Source organism: Acanthopagrus latus, chromosome 4 (assembly GCF_904848185.1).
Source record: "Acanthopagrus latus isolate v.2019 chromosome 4, fAcaLat1.1, whole genome shotgun sequence".
Classification (NCBI taxonomy): Eukaryota; Metazoa; Chordata; class Actinopteri; order Spariformes; family Sparidae; genus Acanthopagrus; species Acanthopagrus latus.
Window position 1 is genome coordinate 7306547 of NC_051042.1, and position 22065 is coordinate 7328611.

At 40.3% G+C, this 22065-nt stretch overlaps 3 protein-coding genes across 7 annotated transcripts in view; 1 reads left to right on the forward strand and 2 right to left on the reverse strand.

Moving 5' to 3' along the window:
- Window positions 1-22065, forward strand: part of LOC119017925 (gonadotropin subunit beta-1-like) — a 46080-nt gene that overhangs the window by 2525 nt on the left and 21490 nt on the right. The window lies entirely within an intron of this gene.
- On the reverse strand, window positions 1143-8764 carry LOC119017923. 5 transcript variants are annotated; one of them, XM_037095117.1, is made up of 5 exons: window positions 8508-8764; window positions 7803-7857; window positions 3968-5014; window positions 3679-3834; window positions 1157-2882 (listed from the first exon to the last, which is right to left on the reverse strand). In XM_037095117.1, the coding sequence occupies exons 3-5, from the start codon at window positions 4994-4996 to the stop codon at window positions 2565-2567; spliced, it is 1503 nt and encodes a 500-aa protein (XP_036951012.1). In that variant the 5' UTR covers window positions 4997-5014; window positions 7803-7857; window positions 8508-8764; the 3' UTR covers window positions 1157-2564. The 5 variants fall into 5 exon arrangements, 4 of the variants coding, with proteins under 4 accessions (XP_036951015.1, XP_036951012.1, XP_036951014.1 ...); XM_037095119.1 differs by lacking the exon at window positions 1157-2882 and adding an exon at window positions 2897-3242; XM_037095120.1 differs by lacking the exons at window positions 3968-5014; window positions 7803-7857 and having other exon boundaries at window positions 1143-2882.
- LOC119017924 lies at window positions 10922-15045 on the reverse strand. Its single transcript, XM_037095121.1, has 4 exons — window positions 13321-15045; window positions 12999-13220; window positions 11971-12431; window positions 10922-11606 (listed from the first exon to the last, which is right to left on the reverse strand). The coding sequence occupies exons 1-4, from the start codon at window positions 13421-13423 to the stop codon at window positions 11322-11324; spliced, it is 1071 nt and encodes a 356-aa protein (XP_036951016.1). The 5' UTR covers window positions 13424-15045; the 3' UTR covers window positions 10922-11321.

Consider the following 22065-nt stretch of genomic DNA (forward strand, 5'->3'; position numbering starts at 1 on the left):
TTATTGTTTCCTGGTAAGAGCACAGGGTTTCTTTATAGTACAGCATCTCAGTGCTGCCAGCAGGAGGCAGTGTGGCGCTTTTTTCTTGCTAGATCCCTTGCTAGCTCTCCAGGATTGTAGACCCTAGCTTTAACTAACTGGAAATCTATGTTGTAGAAGGAAATAAGCACATATCTATGGTTTGTGTGAACAAGCAGAGAAAAGACTGTTTTCCTTTGTGTCACAGCTGACCCAAAATGGCGCCTGCTGTAAACTTTTTCTTGGAAACAAAGTAAGGTCTAAGCATGTTTTAGTTTGGCTCCAGTACATTCCCTTTTGGTTTGAAATACTATTTGTGCTGATATAACAGCTTGTTCTAAATGAGTGTATTGTTGCTGTTACAGTGTGAATATATTTTTTATAAGCACTTTGAAAAGTTGAATGTTGAAAGCCTTCAGCTCACAAATTTTTACACAACTGTCATTAGTAGCAATGTGCTATGTGTCTTTTCTTTATTTTGCACAAGGAGTGAGGTTAAATAAGGGAGCATATGAAAACCAAGAAATGCTGCATTTTAGAATAATGTTTTCTGTTAGGTGATTGTGAACTAACTGGAAACACTAGTTCAGTTAAAGGATTTAATGAGAATTCATTAATGCAGTATCATTTTAATGGTAAATGGAAAATGTGTTTTATTTTAAAGCAAACGAGGTTGTACCTGGACTAAGTAATTAGATTTTTTTTATATATATTGTGGATTTTGTCTTAATAAAGTATTATTTTAATATGGAATACAAGAGACTGATGGGTTCTCTGCCTGAGACCTGTAACACGCAAGAGTGTGTGCTTGTGTTTAGGGCAGGGGTGGGGGCCAGAAAGAAAATATTCGTACCAGGGCCTATCACCATGATGTTACACTACTGCTTGGGAGTCAGACAAGAAGATTGTGCTTGAAAGGATAAAGGAGAAGGAAGCGTTGCGTGAGAGATGAAGAACTGTCTCAAGTTTTTTCTCATCTTCCTAAAGAGCTCGGGCTGAGGCCATTAGGACCAAACCACTGCTCCAAATGAATGAATGAATAACAACGTTACAAAATCACAATTAATAAAGCCAAAAGCATTACAAAGTAATTGAAACCTTTCTTTAAAAACATTTTAATTTCTTGTGCTCATGGTTCAGAGTTAGAGCTCCAAGTGTTTGTGTTTGTGAGTTCCAGCAGTAACACAGTGTCTTAGTTAACATTCATGTATTAAACTGTTCCTCTTAAGATATCATGAAAACTTCCTGTTGGCAGCTCACAGCCTATACAGTTGCACATTATTGACATTTTAAATGAAACAATAAATGTGTTGATATTACGTCTTTATGGAGACCACATTTCATTGACTGGTGCAATATGACAACATGATAATAAATGGAGAATCCGTATTGTCTTTATGCCTACAGCTGAACAAATGATCAAGATGACTGACTGTTCAACACCTTTGCAAGTTAGAATTTAATTCCAGAAGAACATTGGCACTAATGAATGCTGAGTCAGCATTCACACTAATGAATGTCTCTATGGAATACAAATTCAGGTGGGGTCAAATAATTGCTTTCATTAACATTGAATCAGTTACTCAAACTATTTTTAACTACACTGAAAAAAATTTGGAGTGACATTTACTTAAAAAAAGCTAGGCAAGTTTTTCCACACGGAAATCCCTTGTAATTTTTAGTAAATCTCACAAGCAGAACTCACCTATTGGAAGTAAATTTTACTAAATTACCATTGCATTTTAATTGCAAAATCCAGTTAAATATTTCAGGTGGTTCTTACTCTTATTTAACTAAGCTTTTCTTTGTTTAATTCTATGAAATGATTAAGTAATATTTACTTGAATTAAATTTAATTTATGACTTCACATTACCACAATAAATTTGTTGCCATTTCTGTGAAGTGAATAAATAAACATTTTCAATTTTTCAAATGGACATTTTATTTTCCAATTTGCACTGACATATATGTATGTCTACATAACATCATAACCTTCCTTTGGTGTACATGAACAAAGATTGAAAACACACACACACTTCTGTCTCATTACAGACAGACACCCACTCATGCACGCATGCACATGTACGCACACTCCTGTCCACACACAATAGGGCTGAGAAACAGTGAGAAACAGTGAACATCCTTTAAAATCTAATAAACACAGCCTTTGTATTGCAGGTGAGGAATCCTCCCACACACTCAATGGAGAATTAGTGTGAATATCCTCTTAAAAGAAAACATGACCTGCTGCTGATGACACTTTCTTCCAAATATTCACAGATTTCTAAAAATCGGGGAAGAAATGACTTTCAGAAATGACACACGCACACGCACGCAGACCTTGGCAATTTCCCATATGTAGGGTATTCCTTTCTTTTAAACCTCAGAACAGAGAAGAGGTATCACTGCAACAACAGCAACTGAATCAACTGTCTACTAACACTGGATCGCTGTGATCACAGAAGGAAATGTGAGAAGAACAAGAACTAAAAACCTTTCCTGTGCATGGGCACATGGATTCAAAACACTGCAGCATTCAACACACTCATGCTAGTAGTTTCCTGTGGAGAGCCTGGACCTTTGAAGACATTTTGAGAGCATCGAGCTCAAGAAGCATTTTCTGAAATACCTCAAATGTGTATTTGAGTTTCAGTGGGTAACTCAGATTGACTGCATAAATGACACCCATGAGGAGCAGACAAGCATTTGCCACACTCCTGCAGTCCTCCAACACCTCTTTCCCCTCTATGACTACAGACACATAGCTGAGGTCTTGGCTTTCCTGTTCCAGGTTCTGACAGATGACGATGACTTTCATCAAGTGTTGACTGCAGTCCTCCTTCACTGCCTCTTGGCTGACATCCTGTGAAAACATATACAACTAGAATTAGAAATCAATGGCTAAGTCTAGATTTCAAACAGTTTGTGAAAGGGAGGTTGAATAACATGGAACAGTTAAAAATGCCTAGACTGTTGAGGAAGGTGTGTCTGCAGACCCTGAGACTGCAGACACAGACCTGCAGGTCTGTCTGAATCTGCAGTCTCTGCATCTGCAGACACATACCATTGGGGAGTGTTTGAGGTTAGTGTAAAGAAATGCATGGAAATATAAATACACCACAGTGAAACACAATTCAGTGTATAGGATGGTGAGATAATCCTTGTGGTTTTGATCATCCAAAAATCAACGGATGATGATGTCTCTTCGGCCTTCGATATGTTGCTGTTAAAAATTATAAGAATATTTAATTTCAGAGAACAATACAGCACACACAAATGCGAACAGTTACCTATAGGGAATGTAAGCTTGCAACAGCATTCTACGTGGGTAAGTGTATTAGAAGTGTGCAACATAAAATAAGTTTCTTAATGGTATCTGTTGAGACAATGTGCTCCATCAAGGGCTCGATTGTAGCTATAGGAATAGGAATCAAACCCAGAGACCACTCAGAGATTCACAGTGAAGATTATGTAAATGTCTCTGCTTTTTTGAGCACATAATATGAGAGAGGACAAGATTGTCTACATTTCTGTGAGAAATCACAAACAGTGATGAGATACAGAGAAAAGTTTGAGGTGAACAGACACTATCAAAATAAGACATCAGCAATACATTTATTAACATTAAATAATGCAATTACATTAATTAAAACATTTACCTCACTTAGTGAGTCCAACATCGGTCTTATCTTTGTTCCTGCAATCCCGCCTTTCTTCCTAAATATCTCCACAAGTTTGGTGGTGTGCCTGTCCAGTTTGGACAAAAACGTTTGCTCCAGATGAACTGTGGTTATTCGTTTGAACTCTTCTTTGATCTGAAATGAAAGATATAAACACAAAATATAGAAACACAAATATCATACTCAACAGACCCCAGGTACACTTAATTATTGAATGAACAGGTCCCCATCAGACAAACCTCGTAGTGTAAGAGAGAACTGGAGTTACCTGAGTTTGACTGAACAGACCAGGCCATCGTTCCATGAGGTCTTGGACTGTGGGGCAGTCATTGACAACCTCTTTTCTTCTGAGAGCGAAAGACTTCTCCATTTTCTCATTGATTATCTTCCCGTTGTTCTTCTTCTTTATTTCCTTGAGCAGATCTAGTCTCTCATTCTCTAAAGTTTCCTCTGTCTCTCCTAATGGCAGTGGTGGCAGGTAATTCACTTCAGCTTTCTTCGCCCTTTTGATGCCTTTTGGTGAACCCTCTTCATTGATGCATCGTTTCTTCAGTGTGTTAACCTCCAGTTCTGGAATGGCTAGCTGGCGGCCTCTTAACTTTGCCCGGTAATTGCCCATTTTATACTTGATCCTCTGTTGCCAGCCATATAAGCCATTAAAAGACCCTGGCTCTTTGAGGCACGGGTACTTTTCTACCAAAGCTTCAGCAACAGCTAAAATCTGGACACCAGTTGGGTATGCTGTGAAGCTAAATATTGTCTCTGATAGCTTCTCAAGTATGCTACTTGTTACTCTTGGGTTGTTCAACAGTGTGCCTTCCTTTTCATAATCCTTGTTTCCAGCTTCCAGTACAAGGTCAACATCATAAGAAAAGGGCGGTATTTCAAACTTACTTGGCCATGGCTTAGACCTGAAAGATGTTCCACTTTCATCTTCTGGTGAAAGCAGGATTGTGTCCTGTGATCCAGATGAGTGGCCAGAGCTTGCATCTGAAGACTGTGGTACTGGGGATTCTATGTCTGACAAATCCACAGGACTGATAGTTAAGACTACTGGTTCAGTCATTACAAGTTTCAGGGTAGCCTTATCGTGTACTTCCTCAATTGAGGTCAAAGTAAAAAACTGGTTATCGAAATCCACGTCCTGATACATTACAGTGAATGATTCTGTAATGTGAAACGTCTCTTGAATAACATCAGTGAGAGCCTGAACTGTGGCCGGGATGCCTGAAGGAAGAATCAGTTTGCGGATGTCATCCTCGCAAACGATGATCCGCAGTCTCACTGGGGATGCCATATCAAGATGAGGAAGGTGCTTCAAAAAAATGGAGAAGACGACACACATTAATTGATACAACATCCTCGTCTACTCATGTCTTACTTAGAAGGAGAGGCAAATGTGGTGCTTCAAAGTTGTCAGTCGCCTTCCAGCAAGAGTATATGCAGCCACAGGATAAAAATCTTTAAGCTCTCCTTGCTCAAGTAACTGCACACTGGCTGTTTTCTCCAGCTCATAACTCCTGAGGTGTTCATTGTACCACGTGTTTTGTTGTCTCACAAAAAAAGTCAGTTTGTCACAAATCACCATTATTTGCAACACTTCAGAAAAATCAGGCAATCCTGCAGTGGAGCCAAAACACAACAACATTCCCACTGCATAGTTCGTGCCTAAAAAGGACACATTATTCGCAACATGCACAGCTGAAACAGATGGGAATCTGCATTTCACCAGGTCTTTTAGATCATCCTTAAGTACATCTAATGAGACCTCTGTTGTTTTTGTGACTGCAAGTGATGGTTTGACAGCATGCGTTTGATGGCACGCAACCATGAGCTGGTGCTTAATTGCAAGGGACAGCAAGATATTCCTGAAACAACCGATGTGCCTGACGATTCTCTTAAAAAAGCTGTGTTTTGCCTCAAATCTCATTGTCCAAAGAGCAGCAACAGGGCCAAATTCACGTATGAGCTGAGGGTAGTGCTCCAGGAAATGGTGCTTTGGTTTGAGCGTCTCTTGGGGAAAAACATCAAGGAATCTGCTTCGGTGTTCTGCAATCATACTGTTAAGATAGCAGATGCTTTCTTCTGTGTGGACTGGAGACATGACAAGGGCCACAATGTCTTTCAGTGTCATTAACATCTGCCATACAGGCTCATGTTCAGGTACCTTTAAACCTATTATCAGAGGCAGCAGTCGCAATAAGCACCAGTTTTCATGTGCATTTCCCCCTAATGATTTTCGAGCACTAAAGTTAGCAGGGATGAGATGAGGGCGATTGGTTTTATCACTCCACTTATCTGGGAAATCACAGATGGCATTATTGAGTTCCATGAGAGAAAAGTATTTTTTCCTGATCAGGATATCCAATGACAAAGCCAGTTCCACAGGAACAATGCCCTCCAGAGTGTCGTGTAAAACATCTGGGGGATATCCTGATGTCACGTGAAAATGTTCAAGTTTTTCTGACAATGCACACTGTTTTTTCACACCAAAGCAAGGTGTGTGACTTGGACTAGACACAGCTATCTGTACATGCAGTGCATGCTGATCTTTAGTTCTTTGTTGAAAAGACCCGGATCTCACTTCACTGGACTGAAAGGCTGATCGCTCTCCAACACAAAAACGACAGACGTAAGGTCCTGTGAAGCTCTCGACAAATCCTGCCACAGAGTGGGCTCCCAAATTATCTGCCACCACACTAACCACAGTTCCTTTAATGGCTTTCCCTGTCTCTGGAACAAAAAGCCCATCTTTCTCCAAGCTTTGAATATCTGTTTAGAGTGGCTCTAAAACTCTGTGGAATCCAAACTGCTTGGTGTCTTCAGCTTTACACAGAATTGCCAGATAGATGGATGCCAATGTGGACCGTAAGTGCACTGGAATATTTCCCAACACCCAATATACAGCAGTGACTTTGTGCATCTTTCGTGATGTCCCAAGAGGATTGCATACCTCAAAGTCATCAATATAGAGTACTAGACTGATTCTGTCCTCTTTCACAGAAAAAAAATCATTCTTCTGATAGTGAGATCCATCACGGAATGTCTGGTACTTATTTTCAGAATTTTTTCCACATTCAAATGTCTTTTCTTGAAAACTCTTGCTTAGGACCTGCAACAAGGAGGGCAATATTGGAACGTATTGGAAGGTTTTCCCCTTCTTTTTGTCAAGAATATGTTCTTCGGGTTCAACAACTGAGAAATGTTTTTTCAAGAATTCTCTCCTCTTGTACTGAGTGGTGAAAGGCCCATCCATCCCCAAAGCAGTACTTATAGGGTGTGACTCACACAGATTTTTTACCAAATCTGAAACAACAGCTGGAACCAGATCACACTTATGGTTTCTCAAGGTGGACAAAACCACGTCTTTTATAAGTGGACCAGAGGCACATGTGGATATAAACTTAAGTTCATCTATTAATTCATCAATGCATTTGTTTGGGACATTGAAAGTACTCTCCAGCTTCAAAAAGAGATGACCAAATCTCTCTTTTATATCTTGGGTCAACTCCTGTGGTTCACCATCCAAAAGCTCTGAGCTTTCTTCCACATCATCACTCTCATCCAGAGCTGAAATGGGTTCAAGGGGGGTTTGTTTTAAGACTTCTGTTTTAAAATCATCAATGGAGTGTGAATGGTGCTTTCTATGTCTGTGGGTAGCGAATGTTGAATAAATGTTTGTGCTGAAGTTGCAGTTTTTGAAGACACATGCTACAAGTTCAAACTTTCTCAAGTGGCTGCCAAGATGCTCAAAATACTGCTTTTCTGAATTAAAATAACCAGTGGAGCAGAGTAGACAAGAAAATGAAAGAGGTCCACTTTGTGTGGCCATCTGTGCATGCTGCCGAGACAAATGGGTCTGAAGGGCATTAAACGTTTTAAATGAACAGGGGCAATCAGTGTGGAGACAAGGAACTGCCTGGCTGCGCCCACCATGTCCATGCTTTAGTCTGTAGTGTTTCAACAATGGTCCCCTCTTCTCTGATTCAAACCTACATATCTTACACACCCATCTCATGTTGTTGCACCTGAAAAATACAAATTCAATACATAAAAACTAAAACTGTGTTCTCTGTTCCTAATCATTACAAATTTGATCTTACCTTATCTCAGCTGTGGACTGGAAATTGCAAAGTGATGAGCAAATGACCTTAGGTTCTGTAAAAGGGAAAAAAGTGTTAGCTATGAATTTTTTAAATACATTTCTATTAACACAGCCACAGTCGACTCAGACAGACAGACAGACAGACATAGAGACACAGACACACGCGTTTCTACTTCTATCTCCATGGGGACTCTCATTGACATAATGCATTACCTAGCTCCTTAACCTAAACCTAACCAAAACCCAATTCAAACATAAACTCTAAAACCAAGTCTTAAGCCTCCCAAAGAGACAGTTAGTCCCCACCAGTATAGTAAAAGTCAGAATTTTGTCCCCATGCGGATGGAAAAACACACACTCACACACACGCGCGCGCGCGGACGCGATATTCCTCTCAAATGTGGGTATCCGGTTTTGCACTTGTTTTCATCCAAACTTTGCAAACATGGTCGGGAGTTGCAGAAGACTATGGGGCGACACATACACAGACACATCATGCAAGCCAGCCATTCCACCCAGCAACATATCCAACTTTGATAAAACCACAGCCTCCAGGCAAAAACGACAAGTGCGCTAGCTAGCTAACATTAGCAGAAGACGACGACGACGACGACGAAAAACGAGCCGTCGACTTACACAAAAAATAACACATAAAACGGGCGTTACAACGTTTGTGTGCTTGTTAGCTTTTGTCAAGACTTACCTCCGCGGTCCCATGTCGACTAAAATCCCACTGCTGATCCACGGTCTCAGGTGTCCACATGTGCGAGGGCAGAGGCACTCAACAGCACAACATGCAACGAACGGCCTGACGTCACACACCGAGTGCAAGGGAGGTTGCCAGGTTCACTGATATCACCCAAGTACATTTTACTTGCACATTTCAACTAATAAAGTTAATGGAGTAGTTTAGTGAATATTACTTGGAATACAGAGTAAAATTTATATGCAAAATTGAGGATACATTTGTTACACCCGCAAACGTAATAACTGCCCACAAACGTAATAAACCACAAACGTAATACAAATCTGCAGCTTTGAATGTAATAATCCCGCAAATGTAATAAATTTCCCACAAACGTAACAAAATTTGCCTACTGCAAACGTAATACTGAATTTCCTGCAAATGTAATAACTATTACATTTGCAGGAAATTATTACATATGCGGGAAAGTGAAAATCTGTAAATGTAATAACTTCCCACAAATGTAATATGAGACAAAATAATGATCTTTGTGGTTGTTGTTGTTTATTTGTTTACTTATAAACCTGCCAATAGTGACTGAATGTTGACAAGCAACCCGCAGGTCAGGTGGGGCAGGTCAGAAAGTGACAGAGCAGTGTTCTAAGTTATTAATAACACACACACACACACACACACACACACACACACACACACACACAGGTCATGCTCATAATTTTAAGGGCTATGGCTACAAGCCTATGCTGGTGGCTTATGAGAGCCAATGTTTGAACCATTTAATGTCTGCATATCAAAGGCCGGGGCTGCACAGTGGCCCAGTGGTTAGCACTGCTGCCTCACAGCTAGAAGATCCGCGGTTTGCGTCCCGGTTAGGACGCCTGGGATCTTTCTGTGTGGAGTTTGCATGTTCTCCCTGTGCAGCGTAGGTTTTCACCGGGTACTCCGGCTTCCTCCCACAGTCCAAAAACATACTGAGGTTAATTGATTATTCTAAATTGTCCGTAGGTGTGAATGAGAGTGTGCCTGGTTGTTTGTCTCTATGTGTAGCCCTGTGATAGACTGGCGACCTGTCCAGGGTGTCCCCTGCCTTCGCCCTAAGTCAGCTGGGATAGGCTCCAGCCCCCCCGCGACCCTGCAGAGGATTAAGCGGCGTACATATAATGTACAGATAATGGATGGATGGATGGATACCAAAAGCCAAAAACTTGAATAGATAGTCCATTCTTTGAAGTACGCCTAATGAAAACATTTGTCAAGATTTAAGACTGGTCCATGTTCTTTTTGATAGTAACATGGACCAAGACTGTCTGAACACTGACAATTAAAGACTTGCAAATAAATAATGACTGTAACTTAAATTAATCTACCATTGTGAATGCAGGAAAGTGAGCAGGCTCTAGGGGTGATTGCACTGTTCTTTTAAGGAGAAGTACTTTTGGTCAAGCAACTTTTTCCTATCGAGCGGCAAATTCTTGGAACTCCACACCAAGTGCCTGATCTACCCACTATTGCTTCATTTTCCAAGCATCTTAAACTTTGGAAAATCAAACCTGTTGCCACTAATTGTGATCATTTTTAACTTGTCCACTGCTGCTGATTTGTTGTGTGTTATTATCTATTGTATATTATAATGTTTAATTTTTACATGTCCACATAGTTGGGTACTCACAAATTATAACTGTTAATGAATTATTGTAGTATGTAATAAGTCTGCAATTCTATCATCTTTTATTCTTAGGCAGTAGAGCAATGTGCAATTCAACAAGCACTTTATATTTCTGTTCTAGTTCTCTCTGTATTATAAAATTACCATTGTTGGTATTTAATTATTGTAAAATGTATTGAGAATTGTGCAATTAAAATAGCACTTTATATCTAGTGTGCAATTGGGCAAGTTGCAATATAATACGCATTAAACACGTAACTTTGCATGAAAAAAATGCAACATCGACACGTTTGACAATCTAGCGGACTCAATTTTTAAGGTAGCGCAAAACCAGCGGTATTATATGAATCTTGAGATTTCAACGAATCCATTGACACCAAATACATCATGCTTGCTGACCGGGTAAGGAGTGAAAAGTTGTTGCTGTTTTACCGCGAAGTGACTATAGACCTTTATTTAAGCTGGCATGTGGTGCAGCTAATTATGTTGGAGTATCATGCTACATAAGAGGAAAAAAATACAAGAGGGACACTTTTGACAATATAGCGGACTGAGCTTTAAAACTACTGCGAAACCATCATATATCTTGAGATTTCAATGAATTCATCGATACAAAATACATCATGCTGACTTACCGGGAAAGGGGTGAAAAGTTCTGCCAAAGTTGTAGCCTGTCAGTGCGTCTTCTTTGTTCTGATTGGCAGAGTGGTGGTGCATACTCATTCATTCATTTATTTGCAGCCAGACCCGGCTGCAGAAAAACATTTAAGGGGGGGCATTACATTTTTTCAGTGGGGCAAACATTTGCTTCACGGTGAACAATATGGCTCTGTGACCACTCCTACAGTGCGGAGAATAATTTTCCTCTTACTAAAAAGGAACAGTTCATCAGAAAATCAAAAAAAAAAAACAAACAAAATAGTGTGGTGCTGTGTCCATTTATTCAACAAAGCAAGATAGCACCATACAGCAGCTTCACTGCAAACAGAAGCACTGATGTCAACCTGAACACTGAAGTAAACATTCATGCTGGGAGAGGTAGCTACTGCAGCTAGGGAGCACAAGGAGCAGCACAAAGCAATGTAACCCTTCTGCCTACAAGTAACCTACTGTAAGTTTGTGTGTGTGTGTGTGTGTGTGTGTGTGTGTTAGTAGAGTGGCAGGCGGCGTCTGTGGATTGTGTGAAACCTTCTTAAGACCATGTCCTTCCACTCATCCCGGAATTTTCGGGTCAAGTCCTTCTCAAATGCCAAGTGGATGAGGTTGGCCTTCCTTTGATGAAGCATGCTCTGGCGATGCTCTGTGAAGACGTTCTTAAGAGTGGAAAATGAATTTTCACAGGATGCAGTGCTTGCTCCGAATGTCAGGCCATGTTTGAACGCTGTCAAGACGGTAGGCATTGCTTCCAGGGGTCTGTGGAACTGTTTCAAGATCTGTGAGGATAGAGAAATAAGGTTGAAATCAATATCATTACAACCATAATGATTCCCTAGATAACAATATAAATGCAACATCATGTTGAACAATGGTAACACTTTGCAATAAAATTACAGTAGTTTGAACAATCAAATAAATTGTCATCTCATTGAACCAAATCATGTTACTGTAGGTTACTGTAGGTGTGATGTGTGATATGTTTCACTGCTTGATGATGCCCTGATGCTGAAAAATATCAGTTTGTTTTTAAGGGTCACCAAATGACCATGCCATGACAATATAGGCTATTTAATAATTCTAAAAGGAGCCTTGTAGCTTTTTAAAGTACAATAAAAACAATGATGAACTAGTCTTAATCACCTGTTTCATTGTCCACTTTTCCCCATCCGGTGGAGAAGACTCTTCCATCTGTGCCCTGAGGAAGTTGCAGGCCACCTCAAACTCAGAGTCCAGAGCAGGTGTCTTGGTGAGGTCAAGTAAAGGTTTTACCTTGCTCACATCCAAGAATGTGCCTTGGACAGGATCCAGGGCCTTGAGTGCCTCCATCAGTTGACAGTTATTTTTCCCAAAGCGATCCTTCATTTCCCCACACACAGAGTCAATGCAGCTGTAAAAAATCCTGCGTAGCTCTGTTTCTTCATTTGTATCTACATGTGTGCTGATGTCTTCAACAACATAGTCAGCAAAGGCAGTGTTTTGAGACCGCTTTCTTTTTGATGGCCTTTTTGTGACACTGTCACAATGCGCTAGGATTGCCTGGAATTCAGTCTCAGTGCGGATATTCTCAAGACAGGTGCATGCACTGCAGACAAGCTGCAAGCCTACAAGAAAATAAAAAAAAAACCTTATTGTTACTGTACAGAATATAACAACTTAAAATGCAGCATTGCATGAAAAGACACAGGAAAATTAAACAAAACAAACAAATCCAGCTATAAGTTCTAAAATATTGTGTAACATACATATCAAAACAATTGTTCCTGTGGGGATGCCCACAACAATTTAAAGTGAATATTCTTTTTTGAAGATACTATAAGTTATCGTTAACAAAATTAACAGTAATTTTAAAGATTATTTAAAGTTGATTAAATTTTAAGATAGTTCATTGCAAATCCTTTTAAAGTGGGTTAATGAGTTTACTGCTTCTACTGAACCAGAAATAGAGCTGAAGCTATGTGTTTTATTCTTACTCTTTTTTGTTATTTTCGCTCATCTCTTTTTATCACGTTTTATGTTAATTGTGAAGCACCTAGTTCATGTAACTCTTTGTTGTATGCTACATTTCTTGCATGGAAGGATCTATACACCAAGTTTATTATTATATTATTATTATTATTATTATTTTGAAGTAGGTATACATTTTTCACCATCTACATTAATAATTTCACCTGTAAGCAGATCCATGTCTTCGGACTGCAACATCTTGTTTGGGGGATCAAGATATGCAAGGATCTTATGCACCATCTCAGCAATGAACTTAAAGCTGGGTTCAGACATGCTCTGCAACAATCCTGTTGCTTCAATGCGCAGATCTACTCCAAATGCCCGGTTGCAGGTAATCTCTCTGAGCAGTGTGGATAGGTCATCAAATGATTTCAGAATGACTGAGACTGTAGAATAGAGAAAATATATCTTAATATCTTCAGGTGGGGAGTCATTCACACAATACAGCATCATCATTATCAGATTAATCAGTCCAAATGAACATACCTGTAGCAAAATGTCCAGTCCAGCGTTGGTCCAATAGACGCTTGAGTGTCTCTCCTTTGTAGAGAATGGCAACAGTTGGTTTTCTGCAGAACTTGTACAGCATGTTACACACACTGAAGAAGTCCGTCACGGCCTTTTCAACTGCCAGGGCATGGATGACCACCAAATGCAGCTGATGATTATAGCAGTGGACATATGGTATCTCTCTGTCCAGTTTTTGCTGCAGCAATTTCTGTACCCCCCCCCATGTTTGCCCGACATGAGCGAGGCCCCATCATACACCTGACTGATGATTTTCTCAGGGCTCAGGCCAGCTGTGGTCAGTTCTCCTAGGATGGTGTCAGTCAATGTAACTGCATCTCCCTGGTCAGCAGTGGCTATTGTTAGGAGGCGCTCTGTTGGTTCGCACAGTTTGTTCAAAAAGCGGAGAACTATGGATATATTCTCTGTCCCTGTTGGGTCTCTGGTTCCGTCTATTTTCAACGTGTAGAATGATTCGCCAACTTCTTTTACAATGTGCTCTCTTACTAAAGCACTCATCACATCTATTAAGTTATTTTGAATGTCGTGACTTGTGTATGTTGCATTGCCAGGAATAGTTTTTGCTATCCTTGCTAATTCAGCATCTTTCCTTAGTGCAAACTCAAATAGAGACAAAAATAGCCCACATCCATTTTCATTCATAGCACTGTATCTGTCATGGTCACCTCTAAAGGGCAGTTGGTTCACAGCAAGGAACTCCACAACATCAATAATTGCAGACAGATAATATCTGTTGCGCTGCAGTTGATCAGTGTTAATTAGTGTTGAGATTTCCTTACTTGTGTGAATGCGTCTTTGCTTGTCCCTCCACATGGCCTCACAAGTCAGGTGCTCTTTGGATGCAGCATGCTTGTTTAGTCCTTTTTCGTTTTCCATTGCATGCTTCCAGTCGTGGAAGCCAATTACACTGAAGGTTTGATCATGTCTGGGTCCCTGAAACATTCTGCATGGGTAGCAGAATGCAGCATCTGCTTGAACTGAGTACTCCAGCCAGGGAAAGCTTCCAAACCAGGAACTGCAAAATGACCTTTTTTTCCCTGAGAAATGGCGTGAAGGAAAGCTCTGCATGAGTGGTCTTTGGGGCTCTTCTGTGCCAAGGTCAGTAGGCTGCAATGGCCTGTTGCTCCTCGCGTTACTGTGAACCTCTGTGTTGTTGTTGTTGTTGTTGTCGACGTCGTCACTCACGTTTCTTCCGTGCAGGTGAGTTACACTGCTCGGTGCTGCTCCTTGTGCTCCCTAGCTGCTGTAGCTACCTCTCCTAGCATGAATGTTTACTCCAGTGTTACTGTTGTTGACTTCAGTGCTTCTGTTTCCAGTAGAAGTGAATGGCGCTGCCGCTGCATCCTGCTCGCTCCCGACATTATTTATTGCCCGCGTATTTTTTTTGAAAAAACTACGGATATCCACTCATGACCCGCCCCCACCACCTGTAAATGGCCAGCCCGTTGCCTTCATTGGTTGGTTGGATTGATTGAATTGTATGATCGACAAACCGAGATAGGAATAATAGAAAGTTGGCCACGCCGATGTAAAAAAAAAAAAAAAAACAAACCCAAAAATAAACAGCTTCCAGCCCAGGGCGGGCACGGCCGACTCTGTGGGCGGGCACTGCCCGCCAATGCCTGCCCATGACGCCGGGCCTGTTTGCAGCAACAAATCATCAACAATTACATCACACTTAATTGAAAGGCCGTTTATTTAAAATAATGTAACATAATGTAACATTGGGAATTTTTCTGTTACTTACGGTAGCCTACATGGCAATTCTCACTTTCCTGCATTCACAATGGTAGATTAATTTAAGTTACAGTCATTATTTATTTGCAAGACTTTAATTGTCAGTGTTCAGACAGTCTTGGTCCATGTTACTATCAAAAAGAACATGGACCAGTCTTAAATCTTGACAAATGTTTTCATTAGGCGTACTTCAAAGAATGGACTATCTATTCAAGTTTTTGGCTTTTGATATCCATCCATCCATCCATTATCTGTACATTATATGTACGCCGCTTAATCCTCTGCAGGGTCGCGGGGGGGCTGGAGCCTATCCCAGCTGACTTAGGGCGAAGGCAGGGGACACCCTGGACAGGTCGCCAGTCCATCACAGGGCTACACATAGAGACAAACAACCAGGCACACTCTCATTCACACCTACGGACAATTTAGAATAATCAATTAACCTCAGTATGTTTTTGGACTGTGGGAGGAAGCCGGAGTACCCGGTGAAAACCTACGCTGCACAGGGAGAACATGCAAACTCCACACAGAAAGATCCCAGGCGTCCTAACCGGGACGCAAACCGCGGATCTTCTAGCTTAAATGGTTCAAACATTGGCTCTCATAAGCCACCAGCATAGGCTTGTAGCCATAGCCCTTAAAATTATGAGCATGACCTGTGTGTGTGTGTGTGTGTGTGTGTGTGTGTGTGTGTGTGTGTGTGTGTGTTATTAATAACTTAGAACACTGCTCTGTCACTTTCTGACCTGCCCCACCTGACCTGCGGGTTGCTTGTCAACATTCAGTCACTATTGGCAGGTTTATAAGTAAACAAATAAACGACAACGACCACAAAGATCATTATTTTGTCTCATATTACATTTGTGGGAAGTTATTACATTTACAGATTTTCACTTTCCCACATATGTAATAATTTCCTGCAAATGTAATAGTTATTACATTTGCAGGAAATTCAGTATTACGTTTGCAGTAGGCAAATTTTGTTACGTTTGTGGGAAATTTATTACATTTGCGGGATTATTACATTCAAAGCTGCAGATTTGTATTACATTTGTGGTTTATTACGTTTGTGGGCAGTTATTACGTTTGCGGGTGTAACATACATTCTTACAAACAAACACCAAGTAACAAACCACATGAAAACCGACATTTTAAAGTAAAAGCACTCAAATGTTATTTGCTTGTAGAATTATATACATAATTGAAGTAATAATTACAGGGACAAAAAATCATTTTTTTCAGTGTAGAAAAACACAAAATGATGTTTATATCACACAAGGACATCACGTCAAAACCCGCAGTTCTGAGGTTTGATCCAGCAGATTGATTCTGATTCGGTTGGATTCCATTGGCAGAAACTGAATATATAATATTCATACTTGTGTTTTCATTAGTGTTTAATCACTTAAGAATAAAGACCATTGTGATTTTGTTACCTTTGAATGAGACTTTTATATCTACGGAGGCAGCAGTCCCATGGATGTACACTGAGACATGGACACAGTGTTGGAGGCTGAGCCCCGTCTCAATGGCACATGAAGCCAAAAATCTCCACTTTCTGAGTATGAGAGTACTCAGATCTTCTGTGTTGTGCTTCCCATTGAGTGTGTGTACTAGAGACTTCAGACCGAGCTGGTTAATTTCTGGTTTAGTGCCAGCTAACTTGAATCGGTATACTTAAATCATGCGGGGGTTGTGAAGCTCAAATGAATTAGTTCACAGTTTTACAGATGCTTCTTTCACAATGTCACATTGTGGTGTAATGACACGGTTTGGCTGCTATGAAAATGAGTTTGGGCTTGGCAGGTCCTCCTCTGTGGAGTCCACCATGTTTATACAGAAAGGACAAACTGAAACAAGAAATTATAAATAATAATGGCTTTGGGGACATTGAGATGACAGGTGTCCAGTTATTTGCAGTCCACCACCTCACTGCTACATGCCCTTAAATCCACACTAGACCTTAAAGTGGGCAGACACCTCAGCAGCACATCTGCTCGGCGTCTCTGTCATCATCAGCTCATCAACAGCACGAACAATGATGTTTTTGTGATTCTGTCACCTAAAATGTAAAGAGCAGACTGTAAATATAGAGCATATAAGCCTACAAAAGACACACACATACGGCATACAGATAGATAGATAAATGCGCTAATACGACATTATTATATATTATTCTGTAATCTTTTATCCTATTTTAGGTTCAGAAGCTGATGTTTTTCCTGTTGGCATTCCCTGAGAAGTCAAAAGTGCACATAGCCTTTAACAGCTTTTAAACCCAGAAACTTACGTATTTGGCGAGGTAACTGTTGATTCACTGTTATTGATCACCCAATTGCCACCACAGATTTATTTGGATCATTTTGCGCTCTGGGAAGATGGAAGTCTTTGAAACCTCCCAGGTTTAATTTGATTGTGCAGATAACTGATTTTTTTCTGCAGGTACCACTGCAGGTCTGGTGCTGGGACACAAAGCAATCAGCAGCTAGAGCCCATTCCATTCAATCTGTTTGACTCAAAAACTCTAATTAGGACAAGAACAGCCTGTTATTCCAAACTAGAAAAGTGATGCAATATTCCTCTAAAGAATCATTCCAGGTAATTTTAAAATTTCTAGTTGTGATATTTCTGCAGGGATATTTTTGGTTGTGCAGTTTACTCCTAAAATGAACTATCCAGTCACTGTGCTTCCATCTCATAACAGGAAATCTGTACCAAAAGGAAAAATTAAATACAAAGGCTTATCCTAGTGAAATAATCAGTCCTGCCGACAGTGCAAATATCACTTACAGATTCTTACATCTTCACAGTCATCTCTCTCTTTGTAAATGTTTCAGAGTCTTACCAAAGACATTAGAGGAGCTCTTTCTAGTCTGCACAACATGTAGGCAACCTTCCACCCATCACACACGCAGCATCGCCTCTTGCACTTCATTGAGCATCCACCTTAGTCAGCACCAGGGGGAGTTGTAAGGTCAGTAATAATAAGAGGTGATAGAGTGTGAGGATAGAAGGAATCTTATTACAAACCAGTTTAGACGCACTTTGAACTGATGCCAGAGCTGCAATATAGCTGCGTTTGCTGATAAAATCCACCTGAATCTTATTGCAGTATGTATGTATTTACAGTTCAACCATTTGTTAATCATTACAGGACGTCTAACCCAGGATAATGTTAAACTGTTAAAAAAGGTAGGGAAGTTGGGGACTTTTGACACTAAAGCTTGAAAGTTAATGAAGCAATCAATGCATTTAAACCTTGTGAGATGATGGAAATTCATGTTTTGCATCAGTGAGCATAGCTCATGTCAGGCATGGCAATAAGATCAGTATCACAATATAATAAGCATTTGTCCTGCATTTGGTGAATGTGGAAATATAAAATAACCAAATCTGAAGTGGAACTTATCAACCTATCAAAATATTGTCTTTCTCTTTGTGGTGATGTAAAGATCAGAGCCCATGAGTAATGAGAGCGGTGATATTAGCATAGTTTTAGAGCAATTGTAGACCATGGAGCCTCTCAGTAGTTCCTAAAGTTAGCTACAAATACTAGCTGCCCAGCACTGGAAATCATTCAATTCAATCAATGAATCATGTATAACCTATAAACTGCCAAACATTGTACTTTCTGTCTCTCAGTATTCGTGAATTTAAATTGCTCACTCAGGACTTCCTGGAACGATCTGAAGTCTCCCTTAATCAAGTGCGGTTGACATTTTTACCTCTAACTTTACGGGGTTCTTGACTCGAGGACTCTGGCAGAGCCCAGAGATGCCATTACGTCACTGCTGGGTGTGGTTACAGGTGCAACCAAGCACACCTCTAACCACACCCATCTATGATGCTTCATGTGACCAGAGGTGAAACAAACTCAAAACCTTTAACCAGAGAAGACAGTCAGGTGTTAGAGGGGAGCACAGTCAATTTTAAACATGAAAGTCTGTTTACAAGTGTTAAATGTACAACAGATAAATGGAGAAGAGAGGCTACACAAAGTCTATGAAATTGCCCCTCAAGTGATGTCACTTGAATCACCATCAGTTGGGTCTCAGCACTATTAGTTTGTAGCCTGCCCCTCTTGTCTACTTAAGGCTAGCAGTTTGTGGCCACATTTCACTGTGTCCTGACTGCATCCAAGAGTCAACTGCCATTTAAAAAAGCGTTAACCATTAAATTTTCTTTCTGTTACATCATGTTAACAAACCATATAGCTGAAGATCAGGTTAGAGACTTAACCACTCATGTAAAAGATTAGTGTTGAGATGTGTAGATAACTCCACATTTGAACTTCATTAATCCATTGTTTCTGACCATGTTGCACTTTCGAAGCAAGTGACAGGAATGAAAACAGAAACAAGGCAGCGGGCCAAAAAACAGGGCTAAGTTGTTTGAGACCTTGAATCTTCAGGTTTATTGCAGTATTCCTGTCACATTCTGTAATTTTCTGAGGCAGATACTTGTGTTTTGGTGTTTTTTTCTGAGGGACTGGGCGGAGCTGGCCACTCTCTGGATCAGCTGAGACATACACACCTGCAGCAGGTTAGCAATAGGCGCCTGCTGATAAGCGGTTCTCTCATTCAGAAAAGCTCAAAATGGCAATCAGTTATTTAAGTTTTTAAGTTTTTTTTTTTTTTTACAGTTTTTAAAACACCACAGAAAATAATTAAAGGTATTTAACAGACTGAATGTGACAGACAGAATGCGCTAAGAAGATAAATCAAAAAATAGATGAAGAATCATGGAATGAGATTTGATATGAAAATGTAAAGAGAACAGAGAAAGGGAAGAACAGTGAAGAATCATCAGCAGTCGATACACGCCCACCACCTATGTCCACACTCAGCCTGCACACAGAAACATCTTGCAGCAAAGTCACCAAACAATAGTCTCGTCCTTGGCTGTGCTGTGGAGGCATTTTGATTGGACCTGAGGGTGAAAACGTGAGTGTGAGATGGTGCATTCAGGGGCCTGAGTGAGTGGTTTTTCCATGTTACATGGTCATGTTAAAGGACTGGTACAGCAGCAGATGGAAGTGGCAGAGTAGGCGAGGCTCTGCAGAGAGAGGGTTTGTGGATGCTGTCAGTCCTGTTATGGAAGCATTTACAGTGTGGTGATGGAAAAAGAAGCAAGAGGACTCAAAATCAATGATCCGTGACTCAAATCTGTGATGTCAGCTTTATTTGTATAGCACTAAATCACAACAAAAGTCATCGCATGACACTTAACAAACTGAACAGATCTAGACCATACTTCTTGATTAATAATTTATTTATAACCACCTAACTTTTGCCTCATGAACAAGCACCTGGCAACGGTGGCTGAAAAAAAGGAACTCGAGTGACCCCCTGACTCAATGCCATCAGACTCGAGCGGTTGTTACTTTAATATATCCACAGAACGTCTTGTGGGCAGTTTCATGAACTATTTTTTATTCATATTATGGATCAGAGGGAAGTGTTATTCTTCCCATGGATAGAGCAGTGAGCTAACTGGGCTAACAAAGCCAGCAAATGTTCAGCAAATGTTCAGTTGAGGAGGGCATTTAAGTGAAACTCTTGCCAAAATGCAACCTAGGATTTTTTTGTGAATGCATATGAGTCAAACCTTTATGTAAAAGCATAATTACGATGAAAGAGGCACTTTTAAGATTGACCGTCTTTTCATTTTCAGCTCAAACTCATTTTCAAAGGGAGTGCAATGAGAGATCCTGGTGATACTACAAGCATAGTTTCAAGTTACAAGCCTTCTTAGTGTTTTAAAAATATCGATTTTGATGTTAGCGTAAAAGTGCCCCATGCAGTCCCATGAATTTGAGACGAAAGCGAAAATATGGTCAATCTAAGAAGTGCTTCTTTCGTCGTAGTTATGCTTCTACACCAGTGGCGGCTGGTGACTGAAAAAATTGGGGAGGACAGGAGGAAAACCAGTCCACGGTGTCATGTTATTTTATACAAGTCAACTACTTATCCCTACTTTCTTATATTCAATGAAAATTAAGCAATAAAACAATGACTTACAAGACTTCTTTAAAAAACATTTTATTTAGGGCTGTCAGGAAATATAAAAAAATAATCTAATTAATTACAGGATTTGTAATTAATTACTCTAATTAATTGCATTTTAATCTCATATCTGCTAAAGGTACCCAAATAAAGAATTCAAATTCTAGGACATTATAAAATTGTATTGCATGACTAATCAATTGAATACACTAAGAAGAGAATATTTGAAATCCACATTTTTTTTGGTGAAGTGCGTTTCATAAATGGAATTTAAAAGAAAATGGAGCACATCCCAGCAAACCAATTAGGCCAGGTGCATTATTCAAAAGTGCAAGACAAAGACACTTAAATGAATAAAATTCAGAAAAAAAAGTCTCAAATAGGCACTTAAGCAGACTCTCAAATCAAAATGAGCACTAAAGCTGACTCAATACAGCAATTCAAAATGAATACCAAAACTGACTTAATACAGCAATTCAAAATGAATAGTAGAAGTATAAGGCTGTGAACAGTGACATAGAATTTGTCTTCAAAATAAGAGCTTTACATTGCACCCCATTTAGAACTGGGTTGTTAGCGGGGGGCTTTTAACTTGAATGTAACGACCATCCTTAGCTTGCCGACACAACAACCAGCTAACACAACCAAACAGCTAAAGAGACCTGTCCAGTTGTTCATCGTAATGTCCACGGATGAAGCGATGGACTGACTGCTGCGATCAGCTGTTGGTCTTAAAACTCCCCGGCTGTGGGTTGCACAACAGTGCAGGTCAATGACACCTCCGCCCACCTCACTCAGAGGCCGGCACATTTCTGCCTCGTTTTTAGATAGCAGGCGAGGCAGAAATAAGTGTACCCTCTGAGGCGGAAAATCGACGGACCAAAACAGACCCCCAATTTGCCGGCCTCTGTCTAAAACCGCGGACCAAAAAGGAAGGGCAAATTGGCGGCTTGGTGCTCTG

Coding starts and splice junctions, on each gene's coding strand:
- LOC119017923 (XM_037095117.1), bottom strand. CDS start 4,996: ATGGCATCCCCAGTGAGACTGCGGATCATCGTTTGCGAGGATGACATC. Junction 3,835..3,967: donor GTCTGTTCAGTCAAACTCAG/GTAACTCCAGTT, acceptor CTTTCATTTCAG/ATCAAAGAAGAGTTCAAACG. Junction 2,883..3,678: donor TGTTGGACTCACTAAGTGAG/GTAAATGTTTTA, acceptor ATGTTTTCACAG/GATGTCAGCCAAGAGGCAGT.
- LOC119017924 (XM_037095121.1), bottom strand. CDS start 13,423: ATGCTGTACAAGTTCTGCAGAAAACCAACTGTTGCCATTCTCTACAAA. Junction 13,221..13,320: donor GACTGGACATTTTGCTACAG/GTATGTTCATTT, acceptor TCTATTCTACAG/TCTCAGTCATTCTGAAATCA. Junction 11,607..11,970: donor AAAAGTGGACAATGAAACAG/GTGATTAAGACT, acceptor CTATCCTCACAG/ATCTTGAAACAGTTCCACAG.